Genomic DNA, 23,580 nt, shown 5'->3' on the forward strand with positions numbered 1-23,580 from the left:
TCTGTTAGAGACAGAATATTCAATTCCATATCTATAACATCTCTGTGTAATTCCATAACAGTTCCATGCTCAGCTCTGTGTCTATGTAGAGCAAAACAGCACAGCTCTGTTAGAGATAGGTATATTATATAAATTTAAAAATTATTTCATTCTTCACAAACAAATCTCATCTAACAATTCCATAACAGTTCCATGCTCAGCTCTGTGTCTGTGTCTGTGTGAGGCAAGCACAGCTCTGTTAGAGATAGGGATATTAAGTATAAATTTAAAAATTATTTCATTCTTCACAAAAAAATCTCATCTAACAATTCCATAACAGTTCCATGCTCAGCTCTGTGTCTGTGTAAGGCAAGCACAGCTCTGTAGGAATATTAAGTATAGATTTAAAAACTATTTCATTCTTCACAACTACCAATTCTATAAGAGTTCCATGCTCAGCTCTGTGTCTGTGTGGGATTTGTACAGCAACATAGCTTTGTTAGAGACAGAGTAGATGGGTATAAATATTATTTCATTCAATTCTTCTCATTTATATCCATAACATCTCTGTGTCTGTGTGTCAGTACAGCACAGCTCTGTTAGATATTGAGTATAGATCTATTGGAAATTATTTCATTCTTCACAAACAAATCTCATCTAACAATTCCATGCTCAGCTCTGTGTCTGTGTGGGGATTTGTACCTAATAACATCAGTACAGCACAGCTCTGTTAGAGCTATAACATCTCTGTGTAATTCCATAACAGTTCCATGCTCAGCTCTGTGTCTGTCTGGGATTTGTACAGCAACATAGCTTTGTTAGAGACAGAGTAGATGGGTATAAATATTATTTCATTCAATTCTTCACCTCTATATCCATAACAGCTCTGTTAGAGATAGGGATATTAAGTATAAATTTAAAAATTCACAAACAAATCTCATCTGACAATTCCATAACAGTTCCATGCTCAGCTCTGTGTCTGTGTGAGGCAAGCACAGCTCTGTAGGAATATTAAGTATAGATTTTAAAATTGTTTCATTCTTCACAAACAAATCTCATCTAACAATTCCATAACAGTTCCATGCTCAGCTCTGTGTCTGTGGGGGGATTTAGCTTTGTTAGAGACAGAGTAGATGGGTATAAATATTATTTCATTCAATTCTTCACATTTTATAACAGCTCTATTCTTCACATCTAACAATTCCCATAACAGTTTCATGCTCAGCAAGGCTCTGTTAAGTATCTTAATATTTCATTCCTTCATAACAGTTCCTGTGTCTGTGTGGGGATTTGTACCTAATAACATCAAAACAACACAGCTCTGTTAGAGACAGAATATTCAATTCCATATCTATAACATCTCTGTGTAATTCCATAACAGTTCCATGCTCAGCTCTGTGTCTATGTAGAGCAAAACAGCACAGCTCTGTTAGAGATAGGTATATTTTATAAATTTAAAAATTATTTCATTCTTCACAAACAAATCTCATCTAACAATTCCATAACAGTTCCATGCTCAGCTCTGTGTCTGTGTGAGGCAAGCACAGCTCTCTTAGAGATAGGGATATTAAGTATAAATTTAAAAATTATTTCATTCTTCACAAACAAATCTCATCTAACAATTCCATAACAGTTCCATGCTCAGCTTTGTGTCTGTGTGGGATTTGTACAGCAACATAGCTTTGTTAGAGATTCATTCAATTCTTCACCTCCATATCCATAACAGCTCTGTGTTTATAATAGATAGGAATATTGAGTGCATTTAACAATTCCTGCCCATAACAGTTCCATGTTGTAGAAATATCAGCAAGGCTCTGTGTCTGTGAGATTTGAAACCTTGTTCCCAATCAGTTCCAAGCTGTACAGCTCTGTGTCTGTGAGATTTGAAACCTGTTCCTGTACAGCTCTGTGAGAATTTTCATAGTGCCTAATAATATCAGCACAGCTCAGTTACAATCGCATCTAACAAATATCAAGGATTTGTACCTAATTACAGTAGCACAGGGATAGGGATAATAAGTATAGACTATTGATATAGAAATTATTTTATTCTTCAATCTTATTCATAACAGTTCTATGCTCCTATGTGTCTGAGCAACATCAGTACAGCACAGCTCTGTTAATTAATATCTATTGAAACATGTGTCTGTGCGGGGATTTGTACCTAAGTATAGCTATTATTGAGTATAGAATTATTATATTTAGATCCATTTTCTGTGTCTGTGCAGGGATTTGTACTTAATAACATCAGTACAGCATTGCTCTGTTAGAGTATAGATTTATATTATTATTGAAACATCTCTTCACAAACAATCTCATCTAACAATTCTATAACAGTTCCGCTCAGCTCTGTGTCTGTGCGGGGATAAACATCAGTACAGCACAGCTCTGTTGCTCATCTTTTCAGCTCTGTGTCTGTGCAGGGATTTGTACCTAATAACATCAGTACAGCACAGCTCTGTTAGAGTATAGATTTAATTATATTATTATTGAAACATCTAGAAATTATTCTTCAAACAAATATCATCTAACGATTCCATAACAATTCCATGCTCAGCTCTGTTGCTCATCTTTTCAGCTCTGTGTCTGTGCAGGGATTTGTACCTAATAACATCAGTACAGCACAGCTCTGTTAGAGTATAGATTTAATTATATTATTATTGAAACATCTAGAAATTATTCTTCCTAACAATTCCATAACAATTCCATGCTCAGCTCTGTGTCTGTGCTGGGATTTGTACCTAATAACATCAGTACAGCACAGCTCTGTTAGAGATAGGGATATTGAGTATAGATTTGTGCTGTACTGATGTTATTAGGTACAAATCGTCGCACAGACACAGAACTGAGCATGGAATTGTTAGATGAGATTTGTTTGTGAAGAATGAAATAATTTCTAGATGTTTCAATAATAATATAATTAAATCTATACTCAATATCCCTATCTCTAACAGAGCTGTGCTGTACTGACACACAGACACAGAGATGTTATGGATATAAATGTGAAGAATTAAATGTCTCTAACAGAGCTGTGCTGTACTGATGTTATTAGGTACAAATCCCCGCACAGACACAGAGCTGAGCATGGAATTGTTATGGAATTGTTAGATGATATTTGTTTGAAGAATAATTTCTAGATGTTTCAATAATTAAATCTATACTCAATATCCCTATCTCTAACAGAGCTGTGCTGTACTGATGTTATTAGGTACAAATCCCAGCACAGACACAGAGCTGAGCATGGAATTGTTATGGAATTGTTAGGAAGAATAATTTCTAGATGTTTCAATAATAATATAATTAAATCTATACTCTAACAGATCTGTGCTGTACTGATGTTATTAGGTACAAATCCCTGCACAGACACAGAGCTGAAAAGATGAGCAACAGAGCTGAGCATGGAATTGTTATGGAATTGTTAGATGATATTTGTTTGAAGAATAATTTCTAGATGTTTCAATAATAATATAATTAAATCTATACTCTAACAGAGCTGTGCTGTACTGATGTTATTAGGTACAAATCCCTGCACAGACACAGAGCTGAAAAGATGAGCAACAGAGCTGTGCTGTACTGATGTTTATCCCCGCACAGACACAGAGCTGAGCGGAACTGTTATAGAATTGTTAGATGAGATTGTTTGTGAAGAGATGTTTCAATAATAATATAAATCTATACTCTAACAGAGCAATGCTGTACTGATGTTATTAAGTACAAATCCCTGCACAGACACAGAAAATGGATCTAAATATAATAATTCTATACTCAATAATAGCTATACTTAGGTACAAATCCCCGCACAGACACATGTTTCAATAGATATTAATTAACAGAGCTGTGCTGTACTGATGTTGCTCAGACACATAGGAGCATAGAACTGTTATGAATAAGATTGAAGAATAAAATAATTTCTATATCAATAGTCTATACTTATTATCCCTATCCCTGTGCTACTGTAATTAGGTACAAATCCTTGATATTTGTTAGATGCGATTGTAACTGAGCTGTGCTGATATTATTAGGCACTATGAAAATTCTCACAGAGCTGTACAGGAACAGGTTTCAAATCTCACAGACACAGAGCTGTACAGCTTGGAACTGATTGGGAACAAGGTTTCAAATCTCACAGACACAGAGCCTTGCTGATATTTCTACAACATGGAACTGTTATGGGCAGGAATTGTTAAATGCACTCAATATTCCTATCTATTATAAACACAGAGCTGTTATGGATATGGAGGTGAAGAATTGAATGAATCTCTAACAAAGCTACGTTGCTGTACAAATCCCACACAGACACAAAGCTGAGCATGGAACTGTTATGGAATTGTTAGATGAGATTGGTTTGTGAAGAATGAAATAATTTTTAAATTTATACTTAATATCCCTATCTCTAAGAGAGCTGTGCTTGCCTCACACAGACACAGAGCTGAGCATGGAACTGTTATGGAATTGTTAGATGAGATTTGTTTGTGAAGAATGAAATAATTTTTAAATTTATAAAATATACCTATCTCTAACAGAGCTGTGCTGTTTTGCTCTACATAGACACAGAGCTGAGCATGGAACTGTTATGGAATTACACAGAGATGTTATAGATATGGAATTGAATATTCTGTCTCTAACAGAGCTGTGTTGTTTTGATGTTATTAGGTACAAATCCCCACACAGACACAGGAACTGTTATGAAGGAATGAAATATTAAGATACTTAACAGAGCCTTGCTGAGCATGAAACTGTTATGGGAATTGTTAGATGTGAAGAATAGAGCTGTTATAAAATGTGAAGAATTGAATGAAATAATATTTATACCCATCTACTCTGTCTCTAACAAAGCTAAATCCCCACACAGACACAGAGCTGAGCATGGAACTGTTATGGAATTGTTAGATGAGATTTGTTTGTGAAGAATGAAATAATTTTAAAATCTATACTTAATATTCCTACAGAGCTGTGCTTGCCTCACACAGACACAGAGCTGAGCATGGAACTGTTATGGAATTGTCAGATGAGATTTGTTTGTGAATTTTTAAATTTATACTTAATATCCCTATCTCTAACAGAGCTGTTATGGATATAGAGGTGAAGAATTGAATGAAATAATATTTATACCCATCTACTCTGTCTCTAACAAAGCTATGTTGCTGTACAAATCCCAGACAGACACAGAGCTGAGCATGGAACTGTTATGGAATTACACAGAGATGTTATAGCTCTAACAGAGCTGTGCTGTACTGATGTTATTAGGTACAAATCCCCACACAGACACAGAGCTGAGCATGGAATTGTTAGATGAGATTTGTTTGTGAAGAATGAAATAATTTCCAATAGATCTATACTCAATATCTAACAGAGCTGTGCTGTACTGACACACAGACACAGAGATGTTATGGATATAAATGTGAAGAATTGAATGAAATATTATTTATACCCATCTACTCTGTCTCTAACAAAGCTATGTTGCTGTACAAATCCCACACAGACACAGAGCTGAGCATGGAACTCTTATAGAATTAGTAGTTGTGAAGAATGAAATAATTTTTAAATCTATACTTAATATTCCTACAGAGCTGTGCTTGCCTTACACAGACACAGAGCTGAGCATGAAACTGTTATGGAATTGTTAGATGAGATTTTTTTGTGAAGAATGAAATAATTTTTAAATTTATACTTAATATCCCTATCTCTAACAGAGCTGTGCTTGCCTCACACAGACACAGAGCTGAGCATGGAACTGTTATGGAATTGTTAGATGAGATTTGTTTGTGAAGAATGAAGTAATTTTTAAATTTATATAATATACCTATCTCTAACAGAGCTGTGCTGTTTTGCTCTACATAGACACAGAGCTGAGCATGGAACTGTTATGGAATTACACAGAGATGTTATAGATATGGAATTGAATATTCTGTCTCTAACAGAGCTGTGTTGTTTTGATGTTATTAGGTACAAATCCCCACACAGACACAGAGCTGAGCTTGAGAAGAATGAAATAATTTCTAGATGTTTCAATACTCAATATTCCTATCTCTAACAGAGCTGTGCTTGCTTCACACAGACTCAGAGCTGAGCATGGAACTGTTATGGAATTGTTAGATAAGATTTGTTTGTGAAGAATGAAATAATTTTTAAATTTATATAATATCCATATCTCTAACAGAGCTGTGCTCAGAAATAGGCCACAAGTGGACCGGAAGTGGACCGGAAGTAGGCAAACCGGAAGTGGACCGGAAGTGAACCGGAAGTGGACCGGAAGTAAATATGTGTGTGTGTGGGTGTATGTGGGTGGGTGGGTGTGGGTGTGTGTTAATACGTTTGGCGTAGTTTTAGTTGTGGGCAAAAAAAATATCAAGAGGGGCATATTTTTAACAAATTTATGGACAACAATCTCACAGAAGTGCCTTTTATAAGTGTAGGCAAATCAATCTGAGGGGGGTCATCATTTGTACACTAGGATTCAAAATTCTTAGAATTAAGAGCATATCACACTTGAAGAATTGGGGAATATGGGCATCTTGGCATAATTTTAAGTGTGGGCAAACCGGGCTGTTTAATTATATGAGCTCATCATTTGTACACCTGTAAGTGGTCCTGGTTGTAGCATCAATTATACTACTATTGTAAATTTGTACAATGAGGTGGATACCTTCGTCCGGCAAGTGGCGAAGTACGTCATATGTAATGCCGTCATATCCTGGTGCGGTATTTTTGAGGGAGTCCAAGATATTTATAAGTTCTAATGCTGTTACCGCAGGAAAGTCATCTGTGAATGTTGCGTTTAATCATTCGTCGTGTTTATAACCCGCGCTAACCGAAGGGGGTGTTAATAAAGATATGAAGTCATTTTCCCAGGTTCGGTCTAGCGTTTTCACCTTACTTTGGGTGGGTTTGCGAATGGAATTAAATTTGTGCCAGATGGAGCTTATGCTATCGCTGCGATCTAATGTATTGCAAAAGTTTTGCCATGCTGCTCTCTTCGCCTGGAGGTAAGTTTTTTTTTTTGCTTTCGCTTGTAGGCGTTTTAGTTCAATCACGTTTTCTCGGGTGTGGTGTCGTTCATATTTTCGGAGTTGTTGTCGTTTCCTGACTTTAATAGTTCCGCAGTCTCGCGTCCACCAACTTATGGATGGATATCTGGCCGGAGTACAAAAGCGGGTACGAGTAGCACTGTGGTCCATAGCGACCGTAATCATTTCGACGAGATTGAAGTAAACTAAGTTGATATTTCGTAATGATAGAATTGGCATGTATATCCGTGAGAACGTGGCTTTGAACGCATCCCAGTTAATGGAAGCTTTATTCCATCGCCGTACTGGGGGTGTCTGGCTGTTAGCCAAGCCTGGGGGTCGGGGATGGTGACGACGTCTGATCAAGAGAATGGGTGTGTGATCGCTGCCCCGTAAGTCTGCGTTTTTATTCCACGCGAACTGAGGGAATATTTCCGGAGACGTTATAGTCAGGTCTATGCAGGATGGGTTATTTCCGTTGAGAGGGTAATGGGTGGGGATGCCATCGTTACAGAGAATGAGGCTATTCTCAGTGATCCATGTGTCAATTGCGTTACCTACTCTGTCGTTATGTCTGTCCCCCCACGTTTAGTGGTGTCCATTAAAGTCACCTAAAAGGGCAATAGGTCCGGGAATGTGTTGTACCATTTCTTGAAGGTCTCTCGCTCGTATGCGTTGGGAGTTTGTATTGGAAGGAATGTATATTGATATGACTGTGAATGTTCGTAGGAATATAGAAACGCGGATAGCAACTATTTCTGCTTGGAAATCTTGTTTTAATCTTATGTCATTCGGAATCCGGACTTCTGTATGTTGAATTTTTTCGTGTACGAATATTACCGTCCCCCTATTAGTCGTTGGTGTGCCGTATATATTATAATGTGCAATACGATATTTTTCGCGTTTGGTACCTTTAACTTCCTGTAAACAGAGTATTTGGGGTTGATATTCGGCAATTATATCTAGTAATTCAAGTTTTCTCGCGGAGAAGCTATTTACATTGTACTATTATTTCCATTTCCGGTATCTATAGGAAACCTTGTTCTGTCAGTGCGTGGATTCTAAAATAGCCAGGAGATTAGATGTTAGAGATTGTATTTGTTTGATGAGTTGAATGCGACGGTTTTTGTTCTCTGTTTCCCGCACCGCGTCCCATAAATTGGGAATCATGTCTAGGATCGAGTTGTAAATAAGATTGTGCTCTATTGTTATATGCGCTGGGGTTGAGTTATTCGAGAACACATTTGTTGGTGGCCGAACAGGGTTCACTCTATCTATCTCCCTCTTACTTGTCAAAGCAGCGGGCCAAGCATTGTGTCCTATCGGTTTGGAATAATTGCCTTCTGTGTCGGAGGTGGGACTGGAGGTCATGATTAGCACTTCATCGTCGTCATACCAGTTCCTGCTAGTGTTCGTTTTGCGGGGTTTATGATCGTCTTTTCTTTTTGTTTGGGATGAACGATGTCTATTAGTTCGCCTTGGCGGTTCAATGGCATCAGGAGGGGAATTATTTTCTATTACTGGTTTCTCCCTTGTGAGCACCGATTGCGTATCATTCAATATCTGGTGGTTATTGACCGTTTGTGTCAAGTCTAGTATTGTCCAACGAACGTTCCGACCTTGGAGGACGTAATGGAAGGAAATTAGCACCTGTAAATCTTGGGCGGAGAACTTCCTCCCTGGTGGGGTTGGGAATAAAGATCCCTTGTAGTTTGTTTTTTGCCTCGTGGTATGAAATGTTTTCTTCAGCCATTTTGTTTTGTATGGCTGATTCAAGTCTACGTCGGGGGCAATTTTTTGATAAAGAGGAATGGGGTTCTTTGCAGTTAATACATGAGGGTGAACTGTCGCACTGGTCTTCATGTTTATCTTTGGCACAATTGGCACACGTGGGTTTTGAACGGCACTGTTTGTGGTGGTGCGAACAACGCCAACATTGGGAACATTGCAAAACTGCTCTTGTTCGAGGTGTTACTTCGTGTATTTGGCTGTTAATGATGATTTTATCAGGTATTTGGTTCCCGCGGAAGGTAACACAGAAACGTTTTGTTGGAACGAGGTCGAAAGTCCCATCTTCTCGCCAGATCTTTTTCGGCAAGCGTTTGACTGTGAGAACCCTGATGGGGCTTTCTATACATTCCAATACGTCTTGTTCGGAGGTATCATGTTCGATACCGAATACCAAACCCTTCCTTTGAACTAATGAAATTGGCACCCGCGATTGAACCAGCATTTCCCGATGTAAAGCAGTCTGCAGCATGAAATTATTAGCAGCCCTTGCTGTTTTGAATGTTACCCGGACCCGGTTGATACCACATTGTTCTACCAAGTTGACGGTCACATTTTTTTTCCTGAGAATGTTTCCGACGCTACCTGCGGCAAGTCTTTTCGCGTTTTTCTCAATGCCGTCCAGGAGGACGACATATGGTCCCGGCATGTCTTTGTCGTACCAGTATTCGGGAAGAGTGGGTTGAATTTCGGAAATAGTGTCTCCGCGGGGGACTTTGTCGGGCTGGATCGATTCCTCCATTTCATCCCGGTGACGTTTTTGGGTGTTTTTGTCCGCACTTATCTGAGAGGGTGTTATGTGGTTAGTCTTGGGTGGCGATGAGGATTGATCTATTGTGTTCATGTCGGTGTCCGGGGATTCGTTCCCGTCCATGGCCGTTCGGGCCGGCTACCCGGGTGAAGGTATACGTATCACTGTTCTATTAAACCACGCGGTATGTGTTCCTATACAATACCTGTTCACTACACAATCACTTCGTAGCAAGATCGCGAGGACTAGTTGAATGTGTAACCACTGTGCGAGGATCTACGTACGTACGTCTTGATCCTGTCAAGGTTCCAGTTGAACTCTGACGTTTAAACAGCCATCCCATTTAGCTACAATGCAAAGCTTAGGGCAACCAAATGACGAACGAAATTCTTTAGGAACACAACAGGGGTGGCGCCGCCACCGGAACAGTTTGGCAATGAACAACAGCCCCATATTACAGCGCCTTGAATAACGTAGTGTGGAAAACGGCACAGTTATGCGCGCTCTGGCTGGTTCCACTCGAAAATGATCCGCTAGAGGCGCTGGTGTTGAACCCGGTGCTTGGCAATCGTCTGCTTATAATGGAAGTAAATGGAGTTTTCGCTGCAACGTCTGATTCTTTTACATGAAGCATTTCTATGAATGTGATAATTGCTATGATATTTGGTACAGTGGTCGCGAAGATATTAACGAACATTCTAGACAGTCGACCACGTCCTGTTATCGTCATTTCTCGTTAATAATACAGGAGAAAAAATTCGCGTGGAATGCTCTTGGCAACTAAATTTTTGTGTATGAATTAGGTTCATTATTATTATCATCATCATCATTTCTTTTAAAGATATACACACTGAAGCATTTGTATTTTTGATATTTACTGACTCTTTTCTTCCGCTTTAAACTAATCGCGGCCATGATGATAATGATGATTCTATGAAACAACAAGGGGAATCCCACAAAACTTTCTTAGTGCCATCGACATGAGTGTAAGGAAACTTTCAAACCAATGGGACAAGCGACACGGGATGTTCACACTGTCGACACACACTTCCAGACTGTAAATAGCACATGAGGGTCCAAACAGCAAACGACACGTTCATATGGCGTATTCGCGTGCTACTTGTTACTTCGGTCAGAAAGCTCCTTAAAGAAAGGGTGCTCAGACCGAAGCGACACGCTACAGGGGGAGTTCCCAACTAAGTGAGAAGTGACATGGTGCCTTCAGTCTATTAGCAAGTGTCTGCTGCTAATTGTGCGAACAACAGATCTAGGCGACACGATAAGCCGCACATTACAACAACAGATCTAGGCGACACGATAAGCCGCACATTACAACAACAGATCTAGGCGATACGATAAGTCACACGTGTCGCTTTGTCGCTTGTACGTCGCTCAAACTGGACCATTTCCTCAATAGCTTGCAACATGTTGCCGTGGTTTCTTGTTCGTGCATGCGCGATGCAATGAGTGCCTTGCTTTAGGGAGATTGAGCACCAAAGCGACAAGGGTCACGCGACACTTGTCGCTTGAGGATTTCACCAACCGAACGCTGGGCTGTGCTTCCCGTCATGCCGCTACGATGTGAAATGTTGCTCTTGATTGACTCGTTTCCAAGCAACATGTGTCGCTTCGGTGTGAAAGTTGCCTTGGACCGAAGGACCCGTGTCGCTTTGGTGTGAAATCCTCGTATCGCTTGTCGCGTGTCGCTTTGCTGTAAAATCTCCTTGAGGAAACGGTGCAGTCAGATCTTGTGTCCCTACGGTTCGAAAGGCTGCATTGATTACGGACTTCTCGCTTCCAAGCGACACTTGTGGTTTGTCGCTTCGGTATGAAATATCTCTCAGGATACTATTTATATTCTAATAGCATAGAAAAATAAAACTCTAGTACACAATCCAACACCTGACGTCCGGAATCACTTTGCGATGTTTCTTCTTGTGTTACGCATGCTATTTATTTATTAATTTTATTTTACTTTTCTTTCCAAATTAATGTCATTTCGTGACTGCAAATCACTCCACAAATATAACTGTTTCCATCAATTCACGTACCGCCTTTCAAGACAAACAAATCTACATAATATATTCCAAAAACTAACAAAGCCGCATTACTTTCATAAGATGTTTCTCATCCGTCTGGGGAACCAGTTTCTTGGGTCATTTTCCACACTACGTTATTCAAGGCGCTGTACCCATATTAACATAATTTCACAGATTAAACAGAACTATTTCTTATTTGAGGGTTGGCAACGCTGGTAATGCCCAACACTTCTAGCGGTCTCCCTTATTGCACAATGAGGGAACAACCTTTCGTTGTGACGTCATCGTCGAACTCTTTGATTGTTACGCTAAATGCCTAAGTTGTTAGGTTAGGCTTATTAGGTTTAGTTCTCTTAGCATAAATAATACATTTGCTGTGTATTTATGCTAAGGTAACCAAACTTATCGGACCAACATACGGTTGTACATCTGACGTCAGAACACGAAGTTGTTGTCGCGTTGTGCGGTAAAGAATACCGCACTACTCCCACTCAGTGTTGCCACATGAAGGGAAATTTTGAGCTAATTTTAAGTGAAAAGGGAAAAGGGAAATTCTATGAAAAGTAGCGAATTTTCAGGGAAATCAATATTAATTATATTAAACATTATAAGAGATTCCAGTTTTGAAAATTAGATTTTTTTAAAAAAAATTGTCGTAGTATACTTTGTTCTGAGATTTTTTGATTTGATTTCGTTTATTTTACTTCGCGTTTTGTGCCTCTTGGCTAATTTGCGAAGATGGGGATGAGTGATGAAATGATGAAATTGATGAATGGACATTGACAAACAACCAAGCCTGACCGGGATTCGAACCCGGGACCCTTGGCGTCGCAGCGCGATGTGCTAACTACTCGGCCACAGGTTGATTGATTGATTGATTGATTTAGTTTATTTTACTTCGCGTTTTGTGCCTCTTGGCTAATTTGCGAAGATGAGGATGAGTGATGAAAGGATGAAATTGATGAATGGACATTCACAAACAACCAAGCCCGACCGGGATTCGAACCCGGGACCCTTGGCGTCGCAGCGCGATGTGCCGCTCGGCCGCAGGGTCGGGCACTTTGTTCTGAGCAGTGACGTGCACTGAGGAGTAGCTAGTCTAGCAGAGATAGATCAATCAATATCACGTCTCTAATTATTTTCAAATCACGATATTAATTGTCTTGAAGCCTCAGTTCATATGCAACATTTCTTTCCACGCGCTTCTCGTCCCTCGATGTGATCAGCTGGCAAGGCTGAATACCCTAGCTGACTCTTCTTCCGCCTTACCAGATCCAGGTATAAACAACCGCCCGAAGAGAAAGGGAAGATTTCTGCCTGTATCTCTCTTGCCCCCTCGCCCCCCGCTCTAATGGTTGAAAGACCGTGCTTTCAGGTCCCCCAGTCTATCTCCTATAGGACAGATAGGGGATTGGTTTCCGTTCGATTCCTTTGTAAATCCTCTACAGAACTCAGGGGAAAATTTTCTGCAGTACTTGTGTTCTCTGTATTTACACAACCTTTTAAACGTTGTACAATATGTATGTATAATATGGGATGTAGTTTTATTTGTATATGAATGAGAACGTACTTGCATTATGTGCAGACAAAATTGTTATGGTTTCTTTTTTTTCAAATATGGAATATATAATGATTAAATAACAAATATTTGCTCACACTCTCTCTGGCTCTCGTTTTAGAAGTGTTTTATTTAAACATACTAATAATTTGTCTTCTAATAAAAAAAAATGGGTAAGCTAAACAGTCATAAATACGGATGTATTAATTTAGGCAAGAAAACGCGTGTTCTATTTGTTGTTGTTGGTTTGGTTTCTTTTACTCCGCCTTTCTGCCACATTTGGTTATAGCGAAAATGAGGATGAGTGATGATATAATGAAATTGATGAAGGGACCTCACAAAGAACAATTCAGGCTGGGATTCGAACCCGTGACGAGCGCGCATTCTTGTTCCTATGTGTTGTACTCTGCATTGAATAATGAAATAATTTGGAATGAAACATGTATCCGAGAACTGAAAAAGCCAAATGAATATCATTGAAGAAAGTAGAAAAAAGTGTGTTTTGTTACCTCTTTATCTTCTCTAATATATTGAATTTTTGCCTCCTCCCATCGCTTTTTCTAGCTGTATAGATTTAATCGCGATAAGTAGCTAATGCGCTTATGGAAGTCACGAGGGACAATCATAAACAGAGAACTCTGGACTCCTGATTTCACAGTGCCCTGCAGATGCACTAGGAGGAAATTATTTGTATCCCCCCTTTCTTTAGCGTTGCTTTTCCATCACTTTACCTAAATTCTGCCATGACCATGAACGTTGATTAAATTAAACGGATGAAGAGTGGTTACAAAGGAACACTCATGCACAGGCCAGGGCTCGAGCCCGGATCCTTCAGTAACGAGATCGTGAGATGGAGAAATTAGGGAAATCAAGCAATGCAAATTTTTTGGGAAAACGTTAATCATATTCGAATATGGTGTTTCAAAAATCCAATTGAAATTTACGTTCTACTGAGTAGGCTAAATACGCAGTTTGCTTTACCGATACCCACGTATCCGAATAGTTAGAGCTTTCCACTCATCTTTGTTGTCGGCCGACCTCCGTGGAGGAGTGCAAGTGGTCCCGGATCGGTACAAGGTGGAGGCACATAGTGGTTCGGATCCCACTTTAAACTGTAGGTCCAGTCCCGATTAGTTTGTATGTACATAAAGTGGACTTAAGCACCAAATCAACCAACCGAGGGAGTGGTTATCACTGCATGCTATGACACCAGGAGTTCTGGGTTCGAACCCCAACCTCGGCATGGGTGTTATTTGTGTTTGTCTCTTCATTAATTGTATTGTATCACCTTCGCGATTAACGAAATGTGTCAGCGACGCTAAGTAGCATAAATCAAACCAAATCATTGATTCATTGTTTGATTTGGTTTGTTTTACTTCGCTTTTCCTACACTTTTGGCTAATCGTCAAGATGATACGATAAAATTGATGAAGGGACAAACATATATAACACCCATGCACATGTCGGGGTTCGAACCCGGGATCTCTGGCTTAATAGTCAAATCAACATGTTTTGGATTTTCGAAATTGGGTGGGATTAACGTGTGCTTCTTTTCAGTAGTCCTTCCTCATTTTGCAATCCTTTCCTTTCTTTGACGTTCTATTTTTAGGAATACTGGGCCCTAAAGGAAGGAGGGGGGATTATGACCCACACCAACCTCCCTTGGGCACACCACTGATTGCTACCCCAAGTGTCGACATCACAGCACGTCACTGGTTCTGAGAGGAAGGGTGGAATTTGGGTTGGTCCACATCTGGCTACCGTTTGGGGCTGGAGGTTATTGACCATTCACCCTTATGTCCCGGCTTTGGGAGTGGGTGGCTAATTGCAAAGATGGGGATGAGTGATGATATGATGAAATTTATGAATGGACACTCACACACAGCCATTCCAGGCCGGGATTCGAACCCGGGACCACTGGCGTCGTACCATTTCAAAGTTAAATTATTTAACATTTTATACATACATACGAACATGGATCAACGATGATAATTATTATTATTATTAATTCTTTAGATGAAGGGAAAAAATGGGCGAAAAAGGGAAATTTTACCCCTTGCAAAGGGAAATTGTGCTTACAGATTGTGGCAACACTACTCCCACTTTTCGTTTCCATTGAGTAGAGAAGTAGAATAATGTTTTGATCAAGGTCGGAAGAACAGATAAGAGATTAACATAATTACAATAATGGCAGCACATGTTTTGAAGAGATTAATCAGTGTAGCGAAAATTTTTAGAGATTCGATCGCAAGTTATGTAAGTATGTTTCTACAAATGGAGATAAAATTGTTACGGGTTTGTTGTCCCGCAGGTGTGCTGGGAATCCCATTTACATACAAGAGCATAATTGAATATTCATCTATCATGTAAATGTAAAATTCGACAAATACAATTCACCTGTTTTAACCCTTCAACGTTCACTCTTCAACAATAAGCTGATTTATACGAACAGTGTCTTAAGAAAACTCCAGACCGGTACTTTGATATAGGTCTACATGCACAATTGAACATTAATATTTTACAGAATTATAGCTTTAATTTTCAGTAAAGATACATTTCACCGCGAGAGAAAAAATTGTACACTGCAATTCCAAGTATATTGGATTAGTTCTTGCATAGATGATGCATGAAAAGCTAATGCAAGAAATGGGTCGTACAACCTCGAAAATTAATAATTTGTAAATTAAAACTTTAGTTGACAGATTTCAGTATTTAAACGTGACAAAATTTATATCAAGATGTGGAAAGCATCAATATTGGAGATTTAGTCCCAAGGCATGGCCAGCGTTCGATCAATTCCTCGTATTATGGGCATAGCAGTTTTAGTTTCTCTGTAACAAAATATCGTTCTATGCTTACACACAAATACAAAATGCATGCGGAAATTCTCAAAATATTAATCTGTATTGGTAACATTTCGTTATATCGGAGACACAGTTCTTCATTTTTACAGAAGAAACTACGGTATGATTTGAGATGACCGGACGGTACTACTTTACTATACCGGAGACACCTATCAATGATTTATTTCACAATTTTTTACATTGCTAACGTACTATTGTGCATTGCGGAACATTTCTTTAGGTGAAATAATGTTGTTCCTTATTTTCCACAAACCATCCATGGGTAGCCCCAAAAACCATTGACATTAGCCCAAAAATTCACGATAGCCCCACGAACCATCACGGGGACGAGGTATGCCTACTAGGTTAGGTTAGGCCTGTTAGGTTAGGTTCCATTAGCACTCCTTTCATTCAATTTAGCATATACGGACAATACGAGAGCATATTGTGCTCTCGTGCAGAAAGCAAATGGCGACAGCAGCAATAGCGCGACGGAAATAGATTTTCGTAGAAAACCAGATGCATTCGCATTAAAATGGATCAAAACTACATTCCCGAACATCAACAACGCTACAGAAAATTATTTGCGTAAGTACTTTCTACGGTAAATTTGAAGAAATCTGTCTCCGGTATAGTAAAGTCTTACTGACCGGACCACTCTTTCTTCATATTTGACATACTCACTAATTGAGGCCTCCTAATCACGAATCTGAAGTTAAAATTTGTCGGTGCCTCACGAACCATTGGCGCGTGGTTAGGTTAGTTTTGGTTAGGTTAGGCAAACATAGTTAAAATTTGGTGTCGTGGTAGTATGAGGAATATATATATTTGGTTGTGAAACAAAAAAATTCGTGACAATCGACAGTTTCCATTCCGAAAACTAACGCCTTATTTTTGCTTATTTTACAATTTCTAGACATTTCCGACAAATTTTAACTTCAGATTCGTGATTAGGAGGCCGCAATTAGTGAATATGGCAAATATGAAGAAAATCATAGAGGAGTCCGGTCATCTCAAGTCGTTCCGAAGCTACTTACGGAAATGAGTTTCTCCAAGCTTTCCAACGTTCGTGGAGGTATTTTCTTTCATCGTGGAATCTATTTTACCAGCAAATCATATATTTTTCAAGAGAAATATCCCTCAGACGCACAATTGCCATGCTTCCCGTACGTGAACTGCAGGCTCCGCACATTCGATGACGTAACCCACTGTCAGTGTTTCAAACTCCTTTTTTTTTTTTTTTTTTTTTTTACTATGCTTGCCTAACCAAACCTAACCTAACCTTATGGAAATGGTTCATGGGGCTATCTGTGAATGGTTCATGGGGCTATCCGTCAATGTTCGTGGGGCTATCGGTCAGCTACCCAGGCTATCGTCAGCTACCCGTGCATAATGTATAATTTCCACCGGTGACGAACACAATAGTAGGTATGTTTTGTTGAAGAAGGTTGAAACACTGCATACTCACAACGTGAGTCAAGATGTGCCCACCATAGTGTGTGTTCGGGAAGTGAAGAAAGGAATAAAAAAAATCACTCTGTATGTGAAAAATTGTTTTTGTTTTCATGTAAAAAGCATAATGGCACCTTGAACTATGTTCCGCAATACACAATTGGTAAGTACGAACCATGCGAAATACAAAATATCCGATTTAAATGTGTCTCCGATATAACGAACTGTTACCTCTGTATTAACAGCAGCAGCTCAAGATAAAATTTTCCCCAGGTAAGTTTGATTTTTGGCACTCCCCCTCCCTACTATCCACCATCAACCAATATGAATCTTGATCGTGTTATATATTTAGGGATTTAATTATGACTGATATTGGCCTTATTTTTTAAATACGGTAAAAGTTCGGTATATCGGAGACACATTAAAATCGGATATTTTGTGTTTCGCATGGTTCGTATTTACCAATTGTGTATTGCGGAACTTAGTTCAAGGTGCCGTTATGCTTTTTACATGAAAACAAAAACAATTTTTCACATACATAGTGATTTTTTTTATTCCTTTCTTTGCTTCCGTAACACACATTATGGCAGGCAAATTTTAACTCATGTTGTTGGTATGCAGTGTTTTCAACCTTCTTCACCGAAAAATATGTACTATTGTGTTCGTCACTGGTGGAAATTATACATTATGCACAGGTAGCTGATGGATAACCCCACGACCATTCACGCATAGCCCCACGAACCATTCACGGATAGCCCCACAAACCATTTCCGATAAGGTTAAGTTAGGTTTGGTTCGGTTAGGCAAGCATAGTGAAAAAAAAAAGGGGTTGGAAACACTAACAGGGGCTTACATCATCAAACGTACACAGCATGCAGTTCATGTAGTGAAAGCAATGGCAATTGTGCGTCGGCGAGTTATTTCTCTTGAACAATACATTATTTCCCGGTCAAATATATTCCACGATGAAAGAAAATACCTCGACGAATGTTGGAAAGCTTGCAGAAACTCATTTCCGTAAGTAGTTTCTTGTGTAAAAATGAAGAAATGTGTCTCCGATATACCGAACTTTTACCTTAAATACTTTTAAGTGTTACTATTAAGGAACATGTTTATTGCAGATAGGATATGTATTTATGGGACCATTAACCCAATTTACCCCCTTGAGAATTATGTTGAATATTTTTTAATCAACATAAGTCGATGTTTTATGTAATGTAAAGTTGGTTCCAGTGCCCGGAAAAAAACAAATAACTGACATATTTGATCCGAACGTATGGCCCGCATAAGTAAAAACCTGCTATCTTTCAGTACTTTTGCCGGTAATGGTTCTGAATATTTAATTATTTTTCGCAAGTTTTATAGGAGTATTAGAATGTGCTTTGGAATATTGGAAACAATTGGGAGTAAGTTTGGTTCTTGGAGAAACCAATGAGCACAGTTAAATGTTCATTAAGTATTAGTTTCTGGAAACATTTATGGTTTGAAATGTAACTTGCGCAAGTAGGCATTTTTGGTTTACTATCAACTCGGACACAAGTTTTTGCATATTTGCTTGCGCAACTTGAATGGTATTTTGGGCTTGAGAGCAGATAATACATTTTCAGGTGCGTTACTTTTGTGCTAAGAGCTCTAAATCTGACCCACCTAACCTAACAACGAAAGGATTTAGGGATATGTTATTAATGCTTAGATCCTTAAACCTGACCTACCTAATCTAACCACAGCATTTAGCAACAAAATACAACTTCACACCCCATGCATGTGAATTACTCTGAATCCAAGATGACAATAAACGCTGAACACAATCAATCATGTAGGAGTATATGGAGGGAAAAAATTGTTCTCCAGAAACACACAGTAAATAATCACTAAAACTTTGAAGTATGTGTTAAGACATAATTAGAAATTGAACCATGTAAAAATTGCTTGTGCATCATGATATATTCGGAATTAAGCAATCGGAACTTGTGCTCTTATTAGTGAAAACCTTTTATATGCACACTTATATAGTGAAAGTATACTTCGGAAATTGGGGTTCTATATTCAATTTCCCGAAGCCTTCAAGCTGTTCTGCTCCACAGTACGTAACACGCTAAGGCAACATACTTCCTTTTTTCACCATAACACATCTCTGCGAGCTAAGAACAATTCATAAACCATGCAAAATATTTAACTTTCTAGAGGGAATAGGGATTGTGTAGGTTATCGTATTTATCGAAAATAACTATCAGTACCAAACCTAACAATCCTAACCTAACTACGTAAAATTATATAGCTACTGTTGTGGAAAGTAATTTTGGGTGCTATATTCACTTGCATGAAGCCTTCAGGGCTGTTAGGCTGTTCTGCTACATGGTAAAGTAACACATTAAGGTAACAGACTTACTTTACTTCACAATAACACATTTCCGAGAGCTAAAATAAACTGAAAATGTTCATAAACAACAATATCTTCATAAACCATGGAAGATATTTCACTTTCTCTAGGGGGTGCAGAGGATCAAGGGTACCGCTGTTTCGCATGGGGAATGGCTACTCCGATACAACCAGGAAGGGCCGGTTGTATTCTATTTTATGCATGTAGCGTAATTTTTGTGCTGAGGAGCCCATATTTCTGCTACATATTCTACTTTGCTTCGGACTAAGGCATTAAATATTATTTTCATTATTTCCTTGTTCATAAACTCTTTACTCATTCTAATTGCGTGCCCTATGTTTCGGTGTGCCTCATTTACGAGCCTTTCAATATGTGTTGAAAGTGATAGTTTTGAATCAAATGTAACTCCTGGATCTTTCATCTTGTTAAGCCTTTTAATGTTTGTGTTATTTATTTGTAATTAAATTCAATTTGCTTTCTGTTGAACGAGTTTGTCATTGCACAGCATTTTCCTATGTTCAGATTAAGATAATTTATTCTGCACAATTTTGTTACTGTATTGATTTCATTTCGTAACGATTTGCAGTCGTCAATATTACATATAGTCCTACCGAATTTTAACTCATCCACGTATAAGAGTCTGAATGAGTCACACAGGTACTTCGGTAAGTCATTGATTAGAATTGAAAACAACAGAGGTCTGAGATTCGAGCTTTGGGGGACTCCTGAGAAAACTGCGAACTCTTTTGTTAAAATTCCGTTATAAGATACGTTCAGCTTACGAGGAAGCAAAGAAATTCTTGAGTAAAAACAATTATTATTGTGGAGAACAGTAAAAATGTTTACCAACGCCACCCTCCTCCTGTCCAGTGTGTGAAGAGTAAGAATCTTGTATCTCAGAAGCAGTCCTGCTTTGTGGCTGGTTCATAAACTCTAAGGTTTCTGGCGGTTGTTTCTCATTAGATAGGAGCATCAAAGTTTGTCAAACACTGTCCCAAAGAATATTTCTATATATTTTAACAAATGGTTTATTTGATTCCATATTTTATGATAATCATGTAGCCCTTGCAATTGGCAACAGTTGTGAGTGTGTGTGTGTGTGTGTGGGAGCAAATTGGATTGGTTTAAATAAATAATTTATAGAATAATGTACATAAGGATTTTGTAGATATCAGAATCACTTTTTGTGAAAGTACATGAAGCTTGTGTAATCATTTAAAAGTGTTTATTAGGATCTGAGAATGGAAACATGTACATGTACTAATAGGGGTGAACCTCATACGAAAGGAAATGTAATATGTAAACTGTAAACACACTAAAATTTCTCTTGATTTAAAATTCAATAATTTTATAGGCAAAAATGGCAAACTTTTTATGTAGAAAATAACAAAAAATTCTAATCATGTTAAACCGTAAATAGTGTATAACCTGCAAATGGACATGACAGCTAATATTTTGAAAACTATCATGAAATAATCACCAGAATTCAGCTACAAACACTATAAAAATATTTTAAGTTAAGTTAAAATTGTAGCATATATCCAGATTGTTTTATTTTCACTAGAAGAAAAGTTACTGAAATAATTATAGTTTCATTAACACAATGAACAAACATTTCCATAGTAAGTTCATATATACAGTATCAGAAACAGAAAAATGTATATTTACATTAATTTTTTATTTGCTTTAATCAAAGTGGTCAAATATTTTACATGGCTGTTAAGTAGAAAAAGTACAGGGTCATCCGTTTGGGATGTCAGAAAAGTATAACGCTGTAGCTTTTATGTTACTGTATATGTATCGATGCTTGCGGTAATGTACATGGCAAAGATGGGAGTTTGCAACAATGACTTCCGCGAGACAACGCAGCAGTAGTTCATAGTGCAATCAGCAGATGGCATGTATAGACGCAATTATCTTGACATGTTCGAGCAGTATGTGCTCCCTCAATTACAGCAAGATGGGATACTGGACACCATTATCTGTCAACAGGACGGTGCTCCACCGCATTGGGCTCTCACAGTGAGGGAACGATTGAACCTGATATTCAATGATCGCTGGTGCGGCCATGGTGGACCTATCCCGTGGCCTCCCAATAGCCCTGACCTAACCCCTCCAGATTTTTTTGTATGGGGCTACGTCAAGTCAATCGTGTATGCACAAAGACCACAGAATCTTGCTGACCTACGGAGGATGATTACAGCTGCCTTTCAGCAAATCACTCCAGAAATGCTGTGTGCCCCGTGGCGTGCTATGGATTCCCGGTATGATTTGTGCCGCATGCGCGATGGTGGACATGTTGAGTGCTAATGTGCTGTGACATAAACTCCCGACTCTCCTACACATGTCTGTACTGTTTACAACCAATAAATGTTCATAGTTTCTAGTTAATAGCATTTTACTTTTCTGACATCCCAAGCGGATGACCCTGTATATGCAGGGTGTTTCAGAGCGACCCAGACACTACATTTTTCTCGAAAACGGGAGATCGTATCGAGTTGAAACAAGGAAAATGCACCACTTAGTTCGGCTCAAAGAATCCGTAGAAAGTTTTTGCAACAGCCCGAAAGGAAACCTTTGTGGTTTTAGTGGGGGCACATGCCCCGTTTGTGCGATTTTCAAATGGGAAGGGTATGTTTGGAATGCAGATTCGGAAAGGCGGGGAAAAAATATGATTGTTATATGAAACATTTGTCTGTACCACCTACCATTTTCCATGTAGAAAATGGTTTTGCAAAAAAGGAAGGTGAGCCAAATCGAGTATACCGAGCTTAACAATTAAGATAAGTGCAGCATCATAACAGTTTCAGAAAGTGCAGGACACAAGCTTTCCAACGATATGCCACATGATGACTGCGGGACTAAAAAAGGATGAAACCACGTGACCCAAAAAAGGGGGTCTAAAGTTAGGGAAGAACTCGAAAATTTCAAATGGCAAGGGGGGTCGAGTAATACCTCGTTTTAAAGGTCACAGAAAACGTGAAAAGGATGCGAACATGATTTTGTAATCCACTGACCGGTTTCAAAATGGCGACCAAAACAATTCTGACCCCTGAAGTTGGTGTTACAAAGTGAGGAATTATGTACGTAAATAGCAAAACACAAACACTGGACAGAGTACATAAGATCCTGTACAAACAATTATGGTAATGGGTCTGCTCTTGAAAAACCGTACTACTGTAAGCTTTGTTTGAGCTGCAACTTTGACCGCCATCACACTTTCTCCAGGCTTAGGACTGCAACGAATAGTTTATTGTCACGCACAATAAGGAATTCGTTGGCGTGTTTAACGGCTGCTTCGCCAACGAAAAAGGTCCTTTTCTCACAATTGATTGCCAAACCATTGTTTGACAAGAGCAATAGACCTAACTGAAATGATGATAAGAGAAACGGAAGATTAATCAGAAACCAATGAACAAGAAAAATGAGAAGAATAGGTAAAGCACCCAGTGTGATGCACATTTACCAACTTTTGTAGATGTTCGAAATGTCTTCCCTCGGTCTCAATGCATTTCTGCAACACCGACACTGAAATCATTCTGTGCTGCAATAACTTCTGCCTCACTAATCTGCCTGCATGCAGCAACTATGCGCTCGATCATGTCGTCCCTCATTGTAGGGCGATTTTGGTAAACAATTTCTTTCAGTCGTCCCCAGAGTTAATAATCTAAACATGTTAAGTCTGGTGACCTAGGAGGCCAGGGCACAGGCCCACCTCTACCTACCCAGCGACCACGAAACATTGCATTCACCTGATTCCTTTCTGTCAGCTCAAACTGTGCT

The 23,580-nt window shown here is 38.9% G+C and overlaps 1 protein-coding gene across 1 annotated transcript in view; it reads left to right on the plus strand.

The window, feature by feature from the left end:
- The first annotated feature begins 15,232 nt into the window (after positions 1 to 15,232).
- LOC145984921 (propionyl-CoA carboxylase alpha chain, mitochondrial-like) overlaps positions 15,233 to 23,580 on the plus strand; it is an 88,765-nt gene continuing 80,417 nt past the window's right edge. Inside the window, exon 1 of the mRNA XM_083118319.1 lies at positions 15,233 to 15,378. Within this exon, the coding sequence (XP_082974445.1) occupies positions 15,310 to 15,378 (69 nt within the window). The 5' untranslated portion in view covers positions 15,233 to 15,309. The remainder of the gene's footprint in view (positions 15,379 to 23,580) is intronic.

This window comes from Lepisma saccharinum, chromosome 3 (genome assembly GCF_977018435.1).
Source record: "Lepisma saccharinum chromosome 3, izLepSacc3.1, whole genome shotgun sequence".
In the NCBI taxonomy this organism is placed as follows: domain Eukaryota; kingdom Metazoa; phylum Arthropoda; class Insecta; order Zygentoma; family Lepismatidae; genus Lepisma; species Lepisma saccharinum.